The sequence below is a fragment of the Rhodofomes roseus genome, assembly GCF_022264815.1.
Source record: "Rhodofomes roseus strain CIRM-BRFM 1785 chromosome Unknown C8Q71scaffold_21, whole genome shotgun sequence".
NCBI classification, from domain to species: Eukaryota; Fungi; Basidiomycota; class Agaricomycetes; order Polyporales; family Fomitopsidaceae; genus Rhodofomes; species Rhodofomes roseus.
Genome location: NW_025952977.1, coordinates 518,683 through 532,406, shown reverse-complemented (window position 1 = coordinate 532,406; position 13,724 = coordinate 518,683). Strand labels below are relative to the sequence as shown.

General features: G+C 59.4%; 4 protein-coding genes across 4 annotated transcripts; 2 read left to right on the top strand and 2 right to left on the bottom strand.

The window, feature by feature from the left end:
* Nucleotides 1-566: 566 nt before the first annotated feature.
* On the bottom strand, nucleotides 567-2,286 carry C8Q71DRAFT_861019 (uncharacterized protein; the record flags this gene model as incomplete). Its single annotated transcript, XM_047927850.1, has 3 exons — nucleotides 567-587; nucleotides 640-2,215; nucleotides 2,276-2,286. 3 exons carry the CDS (start codon nucleotides 2,284-2,286, stop codon nucleotides 567-569), a joined length of 1,608 nt encoding a protein of 535 aa, XP_047775555.1.
* Nucleotides 2,287-5,246: 2,960 nt separating this feature from the next.
* On the top strand, nucleotides 5,247-8,662 carry C8Q71DRAFT_262247 (uncharacterized protein). Its single transcript, XM_047917384.1, has 3 exons — nucleotides 5,247-5,606; nucleotides 5,750-6,487; nucleotides 6,543-8,662. Exons 1-3 carry the CDS (start codon nucleotides 5,326-5,328, stop codon nucleotides 8,518-8,520), a joined length of 2,997 nt encoding a protein of 998 aa, XP_047775554.1. The 5' UTR covers nucleotides 5,247-5,325; the 3' UTR covers nucleotides 8,521-8,662.
* Nucleotides 8,663-9,227: 565 nt separating this feature from the next.
* C8Q71DRAFT_262199 (2-nitropropane dioxygenase) lies at nucleotides 9,228-10,963 on the bottom strand. The gene is made up of 6 exons (XM_047917383.1): nucleotides 10,703-10,963; nucleotides 10,534-10,640; nucleotides 10,379-10,474; nucleotides 10,178-10,318; nucleotides 9,722-10,125; nucleotides 9,228-9,666 (listed from the first exon to the last, which is right to left on the bottom strand). Exons 1-6 carry the CDS (start codon nucleotides 10,764-10,766, stop codon nucleotides 9,426-9,428), a joined length of 1,053 nt encoding a protein of 350 aa, XP_047775553.1. The 5' UTR covers nucleotides 10,767-10,963; the 3' UTR covers nucleotides 9,228-9,425.
* Nucleotides 10,964-11,505: 542 nt separating this feature from the next.
* Nucleotides 11,506-13,691, top strand: C8Q71DRAFT_262268 (uncharacterized protein). Its single transcript, XM_047917385.1, has 4 exons — nucleotides 11,506-11,617; nucleotides 11,671-11,802; nucleotides 11,873-13,418; nucleotides 13,473-13,691. The coding sequence occupies exons 2-4, from the start codon at nucleotides 11,798-11,800 to the stop codon at nucleotides 13,491-13,493; spliced, it is 1,572 nt and encodes a 523-aa protein (XP_047775552.1). The 5' UTR covers nucleotides 11,506-11,617; nucleotides 11,671-11,797; the 3' UTR covers nucleotides 13,494-13,691.
* Nucleotides 13,692-13,724: the final 33 nt, after the last annotated feature.

Below are 13,724 nucleotides of genomic sequence, written 5' to 3'. Positions count from 1 at the left end.
AGGAACTTAGGCACCCAATGGGGTCGCAAGCAAACTGCAGATAAATGGCGATGTGCGTCGTGCGCGGCAGAGTCCAGAGTCCAGACGCGTGCGTGGCATGCGTCGTGGAGGGCCAACGACAAGACAACTTGAACCTGAAGCCAACGAGGACTCGGAGCAAGACTCGGAGCTACGCGGAGGTCGCGGTCACGTGACACGCGTCCTCCGCCTGCCGGTTCATGCACATGGTTTGAGGGCCGAGGCCTACTGTTATAACGACTCGAGCGACGAGCCCATTACTATATACATCTCTGGACATCACCACTACCGCCACTAGGCATGCCTTAGAAGCCTAAACACGCCAGACGCAGCTCAGCATGTATACAGGCGTGGTAATTATAGCAATTATACGTCGCCTGTTTCACGGTGCCAGTGGTCAAGTTCGGAAATGGCACTCAAAGAATGCTATGTTCTAATGAAGAAATGCATGAAACAGCAGAAATATACAAATGAGATTACACACCACAGGAGGTCGAAGCATAGGACATGACTAGTACGGCATAGTGCTCTAACCCGGTCTGACCCACCTAAAAGAACGTGATTCGAGACTTGAAGGATCCAACATCAGAGAGGTGAGCACTGCGTGTAACAGAGACGTACCATCTCATGAACCAACATGGCGTCCACCTTGATCGATAGCTCCTTAGCATAACGCCGCAACTCGGTGTCCGCATCAACGCGACAGATGGGACAGTCACGCGCATCCTTGACTGCACACACGATGGCTTGCTCGTCAAGGACGGTCTGGCCAGACGGAACTTCGCGGAGCAGCTCAGCAATTCGACGCAACCAATCACACCACCATTTCCGTAGCCCAGACGACTTCGTGCCTGCGCGGCACAGAGTAACAGCAGTGTCCGCCCTGCACTCCATGCAGTACACCCACGCATAGTATTTGCATACTCCTTGACTAGACGGTTGGGTCAGCTGCTTCAGGAACTCCTGCGCCTGACTGAGTACCATCCTTCTTGCCATGTTTCCCAAGGTGTTGCGATGTTGGGTCAGACGATATAAGCATGAAGCAGGTATCGCTTCCAGCTCATCGACGTAGCAGAGGTCGTCCAATGGCATCCGCATCGACGCCAGCGCGGCATGTCTCGCTTCATGCACCCAATAGCGTGCGCAGGCAATAGCATATATTACCAGCGAATGTTCTGCGGCAAATGCGAGGAACATTGCCTGTAGTGGCGCAAGAGCGGGAACGACGTCGTACTTCTTCGCCGCATAGAGTAAGAGGGACGCGGTCTGAGGGTCGGGCAGAGAGTCTGGACGCTCCACGGGGTAGACATACTGTAAGACGGTGGCGATCGTATTGCTGTGTTCGGGTACCACAAGGCCGATGATACGTCCATCTGAATCCTTTTCAATCCCCTCGATGGACTGAGAGGTGTCGGCAAGCATGAGTCGAAAGTATGGCGAAGCGACCCGGAGGAGGTCGGAGTGCACTCTGAGCGCGATACCATCGCATGTGCGCAGAGTGAAATCCGCGAATGGCAGTCCAAAGGGATATGGCGACGCATACTTCGATATCCATGCCGTTCTGCTATGCGGTCCTGGCGGCGGACGCGCCGAAGTCCTGCTGGGGTCGACGGAGAGGAAGGGTACCTCAGGAATCACGTCTGCTTTCCCGGTTTTGTGGAACTCCAGAAGCCAGTAGTACGCGCCCGCCGATAAGCTCTCTAGCTCAGTAACGTAGACTGTCTGCAGAGGCTTCCCGATAGTCTCCTTGGCAGCAATCCGTGCAACGTCTTCAAAGCGATGGGCATATGCTGTGGCGTAAAGCCGGAGCGGGTGCGCGCCGTCGAGCGAGATGTCGGTGAGATGTTTCTTGACCACCTCAATAAGGCCCTCCATCAGATACTTGTCTACAGCCGTCAAGACGTCCTGGACTTGCGAGAATGTCGTGAACGTGGGTGCGGCGACGGGATAACAAAAGCGGAGGAGGATATCCGCGACCTCGCTGGTCTCTGTGATCGATACAATGGGGATCCCATCCTTCCTAGGCGGCCACTCACTGAGAGCCTCACTGGGAGCCTCACTAGCGAGGTCGAAGATATCCCCGAAGACGGGAGACGCCTCGGCTAGGATACTGCTCCGCACTCGATAGTCAACACCGTCGCAGGTTCGAAGGACGACATCCGCGCGAGGATTGTTGAAGGGCGCAGGGGCGTCGCGTCTGCATGTACAATTGAACAGTCAGCATTGCAGTGATGTCCAAATGTAGCGAAGGACTTACACGAATGACATGAGCTTCAGGACTCTTGCTGTTGCCTATGTCTGCTATGAACCACACCGCAAGCGCGACGAAGATGGAGGAGCAAGCTGGTTCATTCAGATCTGGTGCGCAGAGCTGAAGCCTGGATCGTCTGGGTTGTCGGAAGAAAGAGTCGGAGTCTGAAAGACCAGCGAAGTCAATGCAAGCTTCAAGCCGAGGACAATGCACCACAGAGGCTTCCTCGGAGGCGGAGTATGCCCACATGATTCAACTGCTGCGCGTCCGGCACGTACATGTTCGGGAACATGAACCAGCGAATGAAGTACTAAGCCGCCACAGGTACGAGTCCTGCCCCGTCTCAACCACTGCAGATTTCGCGTACGGATGCGTACGCGAAACAAGCGCCGACTTTGCCATACGGATCCGTATGCGAAACCGACAGCATGCGCTGGTGCCTCTTCGACATAACAGTCCCCATTAGCTCTCGCTTGACCTGCGCGGGCGTGCTCACTGCCATAAGCCATCGTATGCATCAGTCTGTGAGCATAGCTCCGCTGTGAACTGCACCATTGTTCGGCGGAAAGGAAGAACAGATCTCGGTAACTCACTTCAACGACAGAGAGCGAGCCAAGATGCCGTCAAGAATCCGCCCGCCATAGGAAGCTTCCAGAGTCGATACGTTGAGTCACCGGACGGAACACAGGTGAGTACTCGTCCCGGGGTGTGTCATCTGCCAACTGCGGTGGCAATCAGCGAGAGAAGCCCGTTGTACCTGGGCGGATTCGGGCTCTGTGGTATGTATTCGTCGACAGGTATGGTCCGGTTTCCGTCGCGACGTTGGTCAGGTATATTCATACATCGATGAGGGTATGACAACGGCACCCTGGATGCTCGCAGCAAGCTTAACGGCGTAACGACCCAATCGCGACGGCGGCCGGAGCTCGAGTCCTGAGATAGAGACTACCACAAGACCACCAATACAGTTGTTACCGGAGACACACTGCAATTGCATACGACAACTCACCAGCGGATGCACGGATGTCACTGACCGCCGCCCAACGTCCAAATCCAGCACATGCTTGCCTCCAAAAGGAGAACTACATACGAGTCCGACTTGAGCACCACGCTAGCTGCCCCGACGGCGTCCCGACGCCAAAAATCGAGGCACTAGTCGTTGACAGACCGTGCACGAGAATCGGATACAGGGGAAAGAGCTTCGCGGTTAGCCACCGGTGTCCACATCGAGCCCACATACACACGTCATGCGGGGAACCGCGGAGGTCGCACTGACGACAGTCAGCCGGGTCGAGACTCGTGCGCGTGAATTTCCTGGTTGATGCGTGAGGCGTGAATTGAGGGTGCGAGGACGTGGAGAGGAAGAAGGCCCGTTTTGGATTTGTAGGTCGCGTTGCTGTTTGGGCCGCAGAAGCACTGTCGGACGTCCACACATCAGCGCGCGGTGTCATGCCAGTGCACAGATCGCAGCAAGAAGTGTCAATGCGCGATGCCACTCAGGCTCGGGCCGCGCTCCTCATGATGGTCGACTCGGAACGATGTGTTCGGCCGACCCCACATCCCCGCACCCCCACAATGGAAGAAGCGAGGTCCCCGCATCGACGGACTTGGCAGGACCAGACAAGACACCCGGTTCGTTGCAGCCCGGAGCACGTCGTGGCGCGAGAGGAGTCAGCTGGCTGGACAGCACACGCCACAGCCTCGCAACGAGGACTTGATGCATCGCTGCGCGAGTCCGGCGCAGAGTCATGGGGAGCGTTGTGGACAATCACAAGGCGAGGGGGCGTAGCCGAGAGAGGACGCGTGAGCGCGCGTTGAGGATGCTCCCAGACCGCGCGAGACAGCTTGAAGAGACATTTGTCCGAAGGGAATTGTCACGTCAGCTGGCGCGGGCGCAACGGGAGGTTACGAGAGCGGACAGGGTCCCGCCGTCACGCGCGACGCGGTTCGCTCTGTCGGGCCTGCGGAGACGCGGATGGGCATCGCGCGCGCACACCGGGTCGGGGCCCACATACCGAGCAGGGCACTGGAAGGCAGGGGAAGAGGCGTCAGGTGAGATTGGATCGCGAGATTGAGTGATTGGGTGTGGCTATAGCAAATTAGGAATGGGTCCTGATCAGCGCGACTGAGGAGGACGGCCACGGGGTGAATGTTGAACGCACCGGGGCAGTGGCGCAGGTGCCAGAGAAATGCTTCCTTGCGGTGGATACGGAGATTGGTTGACGAAGCGCGAGCCACTGGCTGACATCACTGCAAAGGTACGCGCAGGCCACAGAACACGGCGGCGCTGCGTGCTCCAGCTGGATGCGCTCGCCGGATGCGGGCAGCGAGCCTCGCGCGGTGTGCGGCGGGAGGAAAGGCGGACGGAGCTCTGGGACTGGGAAGGGCCAAGATCCGTGGCCGGATCGATGTTCCTGGGATGCTGGTGCGCCGGTGCAGGTAACATGTTGCCCATACGGGGCATGCCATGGCATGGAGCATTCTCGGCAAATCCGCGAGGCCGAGCCGGTCCGTGCGCTCGCAGGCCTCGCAGTGGCCGCCGCAAAAAATGCAGAGGGGCGAGGACACAGAGGGATCGATGGGCCGGCGGCGGGGCACATGCGGGCGGGCGGGGGCGAAAGGAGGCGAGGGCTGCCCGAAAAGGCAATGCGCGGCAGGCGTGCCGGGCTGGGAAAACGTGTGGCCGACGCTGTCGATGGCGGGGCACGTGCGCGTCCCGGGAACCCGCGACTCAGCGGCCAGAGCCGTCAGTCGACTGGCGACAACTATCCATATCCGCACCACCACCACCTATGTCGCTTTTTTTCTCGACATAGCTTTTGCTCCCCACCACCACTCCTCGCGCACCGCGCACACACACATCCCCGCCGCCCGCCATTCCCTCCACGAAATTACTAGTCTAATCAGGTCTGCTCGCCTCGTCGTGCTCGGGATCACCAGGCCGACCCACCTCGGAACCGCTCTTGGACTCGTTGGTACAGCAGCCCCTCCACAGCAGCTCGTTCCACACCCTCCCGTCGCTGGCCAGCCCATCCCTCGCATCGCCGGCCACCACCATGCCAATGCCCGTAATCCTGACCAGCTACCTCCCGGTCCTCCTCGTTTCCGTCACACACTCCACTGCCCCCGACGACTCCTCGTTCTCCACCCTCCCAGAGGGCCAGGTCGACTACCTCTCCCACGAATGGCGTGAAGAGGACGTCTGGCGGTCATGGCGCAGCATGACCCGCCAGAAGAACGCGATTGCGAACGGCACCCGCCTCGAGAACGCGAGTTGGCGCACCTGGTGGAAGCAGAGGAACAAGCTAAAGACCATTAGCCCCGAGACGCTCAATTGGTGTGTATCTCTCATTTCTCTCGTCGCGCTCCCCAATCGCTCCATGCCAGCGTGCGGGGCCACATCTGCGCCTCCGCACGCCGGCCACTCGCCTCGCCTTGTTCTCGTGCGTTTGGCGCCCGACTGACAATGCATGCACGCAGGCTCAAGGACTCGGACGTGACATGGCTCTACGGCCCACTGCACATCGGCGCAGACTGGTCCCCGACGGCCTCGCGCAACCCCGAGTCGCACTCGCTGCAGCCTCTGCAGCGCCAGAACAGCATGAGCGCGATCCACTCCCCCGCCACCAGCAGACCAAACCCGGCCCCCGTCGTGCAACCGAAGAAACCCATCCTCAAGCGCCGCAGCATCAGCCAGCTGCTCTCGCTGCCCACGAGCCCGTGGTTCGAGCAGGGCGAGTCCGACGAGGAGGACGTCGCCTCGCTCGATCAGCAACAACAGCACGGCGAGCACGGCAGCCAGAAGCGCCCACCGCTCCTGCACACTAAGAGCGACACGCATATCAGCCTGCGCGGGCGCGCCCACCGCAAAGACTCGCCGCCGCGTATCATCGCACAGTCAGGCACGCCGGCGCCGGCGACAGTCGTGCGCGATGCGTCCGCCGCGAGCGGGATGCCCTCCGTCGCCTGTGGGATGATGTCCGGCGCATCGAGCGACGCATCACAAGCGACCAGCGGCAGCGACCCGGATCTGAGCGGCGGCTCCAGTGTGAGCGGTGAGTCTCCCACCGGCAGCAGCGCGGCGAGCGAGCAAGGCCTCAAGAAGAAGCACATCAGCTTCAACACCTTCGTGGAGCAGTGCATCGCAATTGAGAAGCCCGATCTGCAGCGCCAAGCCCCCGGCCCGCGCCGATCGCCCGTAACAGGTTCGGACGATGGGTGAGTGGTATCAGGAACAACCATAGTAAGCAGCGCAATGCTCATGTGTTTGCAGATACGACGAGGACTCGGAAGTAACAAACGAGGACGAAGACGAGGGGCCGATGACATACTACCAGGCGCGCCAGTCGACGATGCACTCGGATTCGGATGACGACGAAGACGAAGACGACGTGCTGGAGATGCGCACGGCGTCGTCACGCTCGCGCACGTCCTCCGCCGCGAGCACGCTGCCGCGTAAGCTACTCCTTGCTCTTGATGTCCCCCGCGCGCCGCACCCACATTTGCGCCCCCCGTTAGTGCGTAGATCCTCCACGGGCACGGAACATGTCACCATCGCGCCCATCGCGCCCACGATGCTCAAAGGCACCGGCGTCGGCAACAACCTTACCAGTCCAGGCCTCCCCACGCCTGTCACGAAGGAGCTTGAGCTCGTGTATGCCCCACCGAGTAATAGCAACTACAGCTTGCAGAGGTCGCCGAGCTTGACACAGGAGGATGTGTATCGCCATCGCGAGTCGTATTTCAGCGTAGGGACAAGCCCTTCGCCAGAGTCGCGGTCACCCTTAGCCTCGCCACCTATCGCCACCGTCAACGCTCTTCCGCCGCCGCCACGATTATCCTCCTCACCGCCGAAGTATGAAGTCGCGTCACGAAGTTTCTTCCCGCGCCAGACGTATTCGGAGTCTCCCATGCACATGGACACGGTCGTGGAAGACACATTTGACTACTTCGACGGGCCTCCCGTCCTCAACGAGAACTACACGCCCGAGTGGCAACAAGGCAACAAGGACAGTGCGGCGCTCAACACCAACGCAATACCTACAAAGTTCGCAGAAGGCGGTGCGGAGAGCGTGCAGGTCGGACGGAGTAGTGGCCTCATCGAGTCACCTCCGGTCTACTCGCCCACACATAGCCCGGAAACACCCGTCGTAGTCGTGAACGAGGTCAACGGCGCCATGGAGGAGCGGACAGAACGTTCAAGAGAACCGAGTCCCTCCCAGATCAGTAGCGACGACTCGACGAACCCGCCGATGTTCGTTCACACCGCACCGGTGGCTGTCCCGCGCATCGGCACAACGCACCCGCAAATTTCGTTCTCGCCACACGTGGCGGACTCGACGCTGCTCTCGCCGAACCTCAGCCCGTGCCGCGGACGCACGTCCGCGTCTCCGACGTGCGGGTCCGTAAGTGGGTCGACGACGACGGGATCGAGCTCTTACTCGCGCTCGACGGACTCGCGCTCTGAGTCGCGGGGCCGCTCGCTCACGCGGAGTGCCTCCCTTTCTGACTGCGAGCGCTCGAGCAGCCGCGGGACGAGCTCGCCAATAGGTTCGCTGTCGCCGACGGGCTCGGCACTCGCGCTTGGCGGAGCCGTGGCGTTCGCGCGGGGACGGGACAGAGGACGGAGGATGGGAAGTGATGAGAGTGACCGAGGTCGGGACAGGACAGGTAGGGCACTCGCGGCGAGCGTGAGCCCGCCGGGTGTGGTGAACTCGCCGACCAGGGCCGGGAGGGAAGCGAGCGACTCGTCGACGGCGTCGGTGGACGTCCCTCCACCGAAGGGCGAGCCATCCTCCCCGCCGTCTTCTGTCTCGGGATCTTCAACTGCGAGTACGTCGACGGCGCGTCCTTCACAGGCTCAGGACTCTGCACCGCTCCCTCGAATAGCTGTCCACACAGGCCCGAGTGCGCCGCTCCTGATCCCTTCGCCGATACCAGAGGAAGAGGAGATACGGAGATTGAGCCACCCCACGCCTGTGAACTCGCCTGTCAACGCATTGAAGGCTAGCATCACCTCCCCTGGCATTCCTGTTGCGAAGTTGGAGCCACAGCCCACGACGTTATCCTCTCCCTCCACTGCGGAAGGCGAGATCTCGGCAAGCAGTCCCATTGCTATCCCTCGGAAAGACCGGACTCCGAGATCCTCCCTGGACGGCCAGCAGGACGGTACCTTCGTGGGCCGTGCCGCCGACATGGTCTCCTCCGCACGAGGTCTTCTTGGATCAATATGGAACACCGGCACGGCTTAAGCCTGAGCACTTCTTGCCTCTCTCCGACGCCACCTCCGCGCCCCCTTCCCTGCTTTCCCTGCTTCTTGCATCCGCAATTGTACCACCACCCGACATCCACCGTACCCTACACACGTGGGTCAACCGTCAATGCTCGCCTCCTGCACCATCAACTTATTCTCATATGCATTATTAGCCGCTCGCGATATCCCGCACCGCCGCCATGTCGCATGAATCGAACTTCGTTACGCTAGTTACGCCTTAATTCTTCCCCGCATACATACCTCCACGTTCACCCTTCGTGCATGTCCCCACCTGCCCTTGGGCATGGTGTTGCGTCCGCGCGGTCGACGTCGAGGCGCCGGCAGTGTTGTCTTTCGTACTCTCCCCCTCCCATCTGTTCTACCCTCTTCTTTCCCCCACTACTGATGCGCTATCACCCTCTGTTGTCTGTCTGTTTGTCACTGTGTGTCGAGTCGGACGACTATGATTTCTGGGCAGCTGGCGGTTCTTCCCATCCTAATAATGGCACGGCATTGATAGGCATAGTCTAAGTATTGCCTTATGGCACTGGCATGGGCATGTATTCCTCATAGGTATCTTGTTTCATAGATGTACATCTCCTCATCCTCAAACCCTAACTGCTTGGATCGGAGCGGTTGATGAAGCGAGTCGTCGAAGAGCTTTGCTGCAGACGCTAGCAACTGGAAGGGGAACTGGAATGTATAGCGGACGATCGAGCCTATCCCTCCTTTGTGATCACAGACGCTGAGCGTACGTCGAAGATACTGCAATGAACCTCGAAGCACCCGTCGAAGCAATGGAGAAAGAATCCAATAACGATAACTCGACCGTATAATCCACACAAGGGAATGACATATAGCACCCAAAGATAGATCTTAATGCGGGTAGACGGAAACAACAGTTCAGAGCTTCGCCTTAACCTGGACCTTGGCCGCGCTGCTCTGGATGATCACAGCAGCCTCGTTCACCATGTTATCGACGATCTGTTGGGCAGGGAGGACGTCGTGGATAAGGCCGGCGACGCGCCCCGAGAGGAAGGTAATGCCCTTGCCGTGCTTCTCGGGGTGCTTGCGAAGCTCCTCCTCGTGCGGGATGACGCCCTTCGCAGTAAGCTGCTTGATCTCCTCATGTCGGTTGTTGTTCCTGGACAGGCAGCGCATAAGCTAGACGCACAGCCCAGACAGCGCGCAGGACTCACCACTCGTCCACATACGGCGAGCGGATGACGCGCAGCGGCCTGCCCGTGTAGATGAGCGTCGTCGCGGTGTCGTCGATGCCCGCCTTGACGACCGCCTCCTTGTGCGCCCGGGGCGCGCCCGCCTCGACGCTCGCGACGAAGCGCGTGCCGACCCAGACGGCCTGCGCGCCCCACGCGAGGTTCGCGGCGAGGCTCCGCCCGTCGTACACCGCGCCCGCGCCGATCACGTACACAGGCTTGCCCGTGAGCGGCGAGGTCTTGCCCTTGACCGCGTCGACGCACGCGGGGATGAGGAGCGAGCAGGGCACGTCGCCCGTGTGGCCGCCACCCTCGCCGCCCTGGGCGCAGATGAGGTCGACGCCGACGCTGAGCGCGCGGGCGACGTGCTTCGGGTGGCCGACCATCTGCATTGGGGCGAGGTTAGCTCAGGAAGACGGGGAGTAGGCGGCGACTCACGTTCATGACCGGAATGCCGGCTGCGTGCAGCTTGTCCACTGCCCATTTGGGCGGGATGCCGACGGCGGAGACAAAGAGGCGGGCCTTCTCCTCGATGATGATGTCGATGAGTTGTGGCAGCTGCCCGTTCTGATAATCTTTCTGTGGAGGGAAACGAGGTTCACTACGGGTTCGCCAGGTGAGGTAGTACCGACTACTTACGTTCGTCTTCCGCGCATTACCGCCGACCTGGGGGATCAGGAGGTCCACACCGAAAGGTGCGTTCTTGTCCTTGAGATCTGCCTTAATGGCACGGATCTACAGCCAGAGAGATGTCTGAGTTATAGATGAGAAACGGGATCTGGCGGTACGCGGACCTGTTGGCGGAGAATCTTAGGCGTGTAGCCGTGTCCTCCAATGACACCCAGACCGCCTGCATTCGTCACGGCTGCAGCAAGCTCAGAGCCAGCAGCCACGTTCATCCCTGTATGAGAGAAGGTCCAGTCATATGAGTTCCGAGCACGAAGTTGATCTGGACTGTCGTACCTGCGAGCAGGATGGGGTGCTTGATCCCGAACAACTCGGTGACTGGGGTGGAGATGACAGACATGGCGACGGCGGACTAGGACTTGCTGGCGTTACGTGGGGGTTATAAGGCGAGGGTCAGGCGGGAAGGCCGTGTACTAGGCCTCGGGAGGCAATCACACGAGCGCTGCGTTGAGAGGCCTTGGGTGACCGCGGAGGTCGCTGAACCGGCTACCCATCCCGACTCGACTTGCGCCCGCCCATGTGATTGTCGGGATGCATCCGCCGCGACGTGGTCACGACGACGGTCAGCGGTTCGACATTGCTCAGCGCAGGGGCGAGGCCTCCGAGCCCCAGACGACCATGGCACTGGCAGGGCGGACAGCAGAGCGCGTCGTCTTCGGCTCGTTCGCGTGCTGGCGGGTCACTGAGAGTCAGACTGGCGCACCGAACCAGTTCGTGGCGGGGCGCGGTACCCACGCCACAGACGCGTTCCCCTGTTCCCCCACTCGAGTCGTTCGTACCTGATCAATTCCTCGTGCGAGCAGCTTCCCCATCAATAGTAAGACAGCTGCCTCAGGCTCTTCGGTTCGAGGCCATTGCTGATGATGTTCTTCAGCGTCGCGGGTTGTGGACCACAAACACCGTTGGTCTCGTAATGACGCGAGGATTCGAATATTCCTGTCGTCCATCCCCGGACTGTATAGGTCGCTACGGCGTAGTGTCGGACAGCACACCATATCGTCAAGCTTCTGCAACGGTGACGATAATTAGCAAGCGGCAGTTACAGTGATACTGTTATAGCACTGACTGCTTTGAGTCGACGCCTCCGCTCTGGTATTTGTGTTGACGGCAAACACTCAAGCTAACGAGCGACGCGGCCACGCCTCAGAAGCCCAACATGCGACCGGAAGCTTTGATACGAAGCTTGAGATGGTAGCAGACACTTCTAAGTATACTCCCTGCACATGGTCGCTGACGCTCAATAGGCTTCTATCGTGCGACGATCCGAACTAGCCTCTGGCTATGCACAACCTCAGGCCGCCTACAACCGTACCCAGAGAGTCTGTCGTCAACACAGCGCTGTACCAGCATCAACTACGTTAGTTCGACATCATGATGTAGGTCTTCGTATTGCGGTGTCACTAGCTGTGCGCTACTGACAGCTGAGGGTCATGGTCGTTCATACAGACAAGACGCTCCTGCGCCCTTCAACAACCCTCGTGCCGACATCATCCTGCGGACCTGCGACAGCGTCGACTACCGCGTACGGAGCAGCATACTTGCAGAGGCGTCCTCCGTCTTCGAAGACATGTTCGACATTGCCAAAGAAGCTCCAGTCGAGCACCCCAGGAGGGACGGCATCCCCGTTGTGCCCATCACGGAGACGAGCGAGGTCACGAATCTCCTTCTCCGTCTCTGTTACCCTGTCGCCCCTCCCAGTTTCACGGCATTCATGCAAGTCAGAGACGTCCTCACGGCTGCAGACAAATATCTGATGGAGGGCCTGACCGAGACGGTGAAGAAGCATCTCACAGACTTCTCGCTCGACGGCGCATATCCGCTCCTGATCTATATCACCGCATACACTCACCATTATGAAGACGTTGCACGCATTGCTGCTCAGAGATCAATCGGACAACCTTTACATGACGTCTACTTTGCCGAGCTGGAGACGTTAACGGCGGGCGCGTACTATCGCCTACTCCAGTTCCACAAAGCTGGGGACGCGGACGCACTTCCAGCAGAACCGCTCCTCTCCGCCAATCTCACCCGCACTTCTGCAAGCACACCGTTGGCATCGCATGACCAGTCGTGGTGGGAGGCCCGGTATGCATCACCGTATCCCTTCGGCCTGCCCTCGGCGGACTTCACTCTACGCACGTGCGATGGTGTCAAGTTCAGGGTGCATGCCGACCTCCTGCGGATCGCCTCGCCATACTTTCGATGTGTGCTGGCTGATATGCGCCAGTCCATCGAGGGAAGTGAGAGGGACGAAGACGGACAGATCATCAGTCTCACACTGCATGAACGCAGCCATACAATCGCCACCATCCTACAATATATCTACCCCGTGGAGCGTCCTGACGCGCCTCCCGATCCTCAGGCCGCAGCCATCCTGCTCCTTGCAGCGAAGAAGTACGAGTTGACGCTCGCTGTCGAGCCACTACAAGCGCAGTTTCTCGTATTTGCAGAAGCAGAGCCATTGTCGGTGTATGCCATCGCCTGCGCAAACCACTGGGTACGCGAGGCGAGACATGCCGTACTGATGTGCTTGCGGCTGCCGTGGAGCGATCGCTACGTCGAGGAGCTCGAAGCCATATCGGCTTCATGCTACTATCACCTAGCTCAACATTGCAAATCCATGGGAGTGCTGGCCGGGAAGTTCGCGCTGAGCGAGATGCAGGAGTGCAAAAAAGAGCAGGTCCCTGTATCTGGCGAAGGAGCCGGACACTGGGTGTGGGTAACGTGTAGGAGCTGCAAGGCACACACCCTGCCTCGCACGTTCTACAACCCGTTTGGATTGCGGGGATGGTGGTGCGAGTGGTTGCGGAAGGTTGCTGAGTTGCTCAGCGACAGGCCGGCAGGTCAAACCGTCCTCGATCAGCAAGCCATGCGTTCTGCGTTGAGGGACGCGTCGACCTGTACGACTTGTGGTCCTGTCGCAGCTTTACATCTGCAACATTTCTCTCAGCGGCTTGTTACGAGGGTAGATGCAGTGTTGTCGCATGCGATGGTATGTTCCGGCGCAAGGCTACGGTGTCCACTGTACTAACTGATATGTTTGAAGTCTGAATTGACATTTTTCTAGGATATCATAACCTTCAAGAACGAACAACGCAACGTTCACGTCTCTTCTGTAAATATCGTTCTTGCAAATTGTCACTGGGAGGCTTTGTCCGGGGGATGCGTCGCTGTGGTATTGGCAATGGCATACGTGCACTGGCCGATGTGATATTGTTCTCCCCCACTGTTCGCATATAGAATACATATAACTGTTCACTCTGCATCACAGTCCGGGACGCGGTCACCGGTGCAAACG

Excerpts from the sequence above, each read along its gene's own strand:
- C8Q71DRAFT_262199 (XM_047917383.1), bottom strand. The coding sequence starts at position 10,766 with ATGTCTGTCATCTCCACCCCAGTCACCGAGTTGTTCGGGATCAAGCAC. Across the intron at positions 10,319-10,378 it reads GTAATGCGCGGAAGACGAAC|AAAGATTATCAGAACGGGCA; the intron begins GTAAGTAGTCGG and ends TTCCCTCCACAG. Across the intron at positions 9,667-9,721 it reads TCGCCGTATGTGGACGAGTG|GAACAACAACCGACATGAGG; the intron begins GTGAGTCCTGCG and ends CTGCCTGTCCAG.
- C8Q71DRAFT_262247 (XM_047917384.1), top strand. The coding sequence starts at position 5,326 with ATGCCAATGCCCGTAATCCTGACCAGCTACCTCCCGGTCCTCCTCGTT. Across the intron at positions 5,607-5,749 it reads AGCCCCGAGACGCTCAATTG|GCTCAAGGACTCGGACGTGA; the intron begins GTGTGTATCTCT and ends GCATGCACGCAG. Across the intron at positions 6,488-6,542 it reads GTAACAGGTTCGGACGATGG|ATACGACGAGGACTCGGAAG; the intron begins GTGAGTGGTATC and ends ATGTGTTTGCAG.
- C8Q71DRAFT_262268 (XM_047917385.1), top strand. Across the intron at positions 13,419-13,472 it reads CAGTGTTGTCGCATGCGATG|TCTGAATTGACATTTTTCTA; the intron begins GTATGTTCCGGC and ends ATATGTTTGAAG.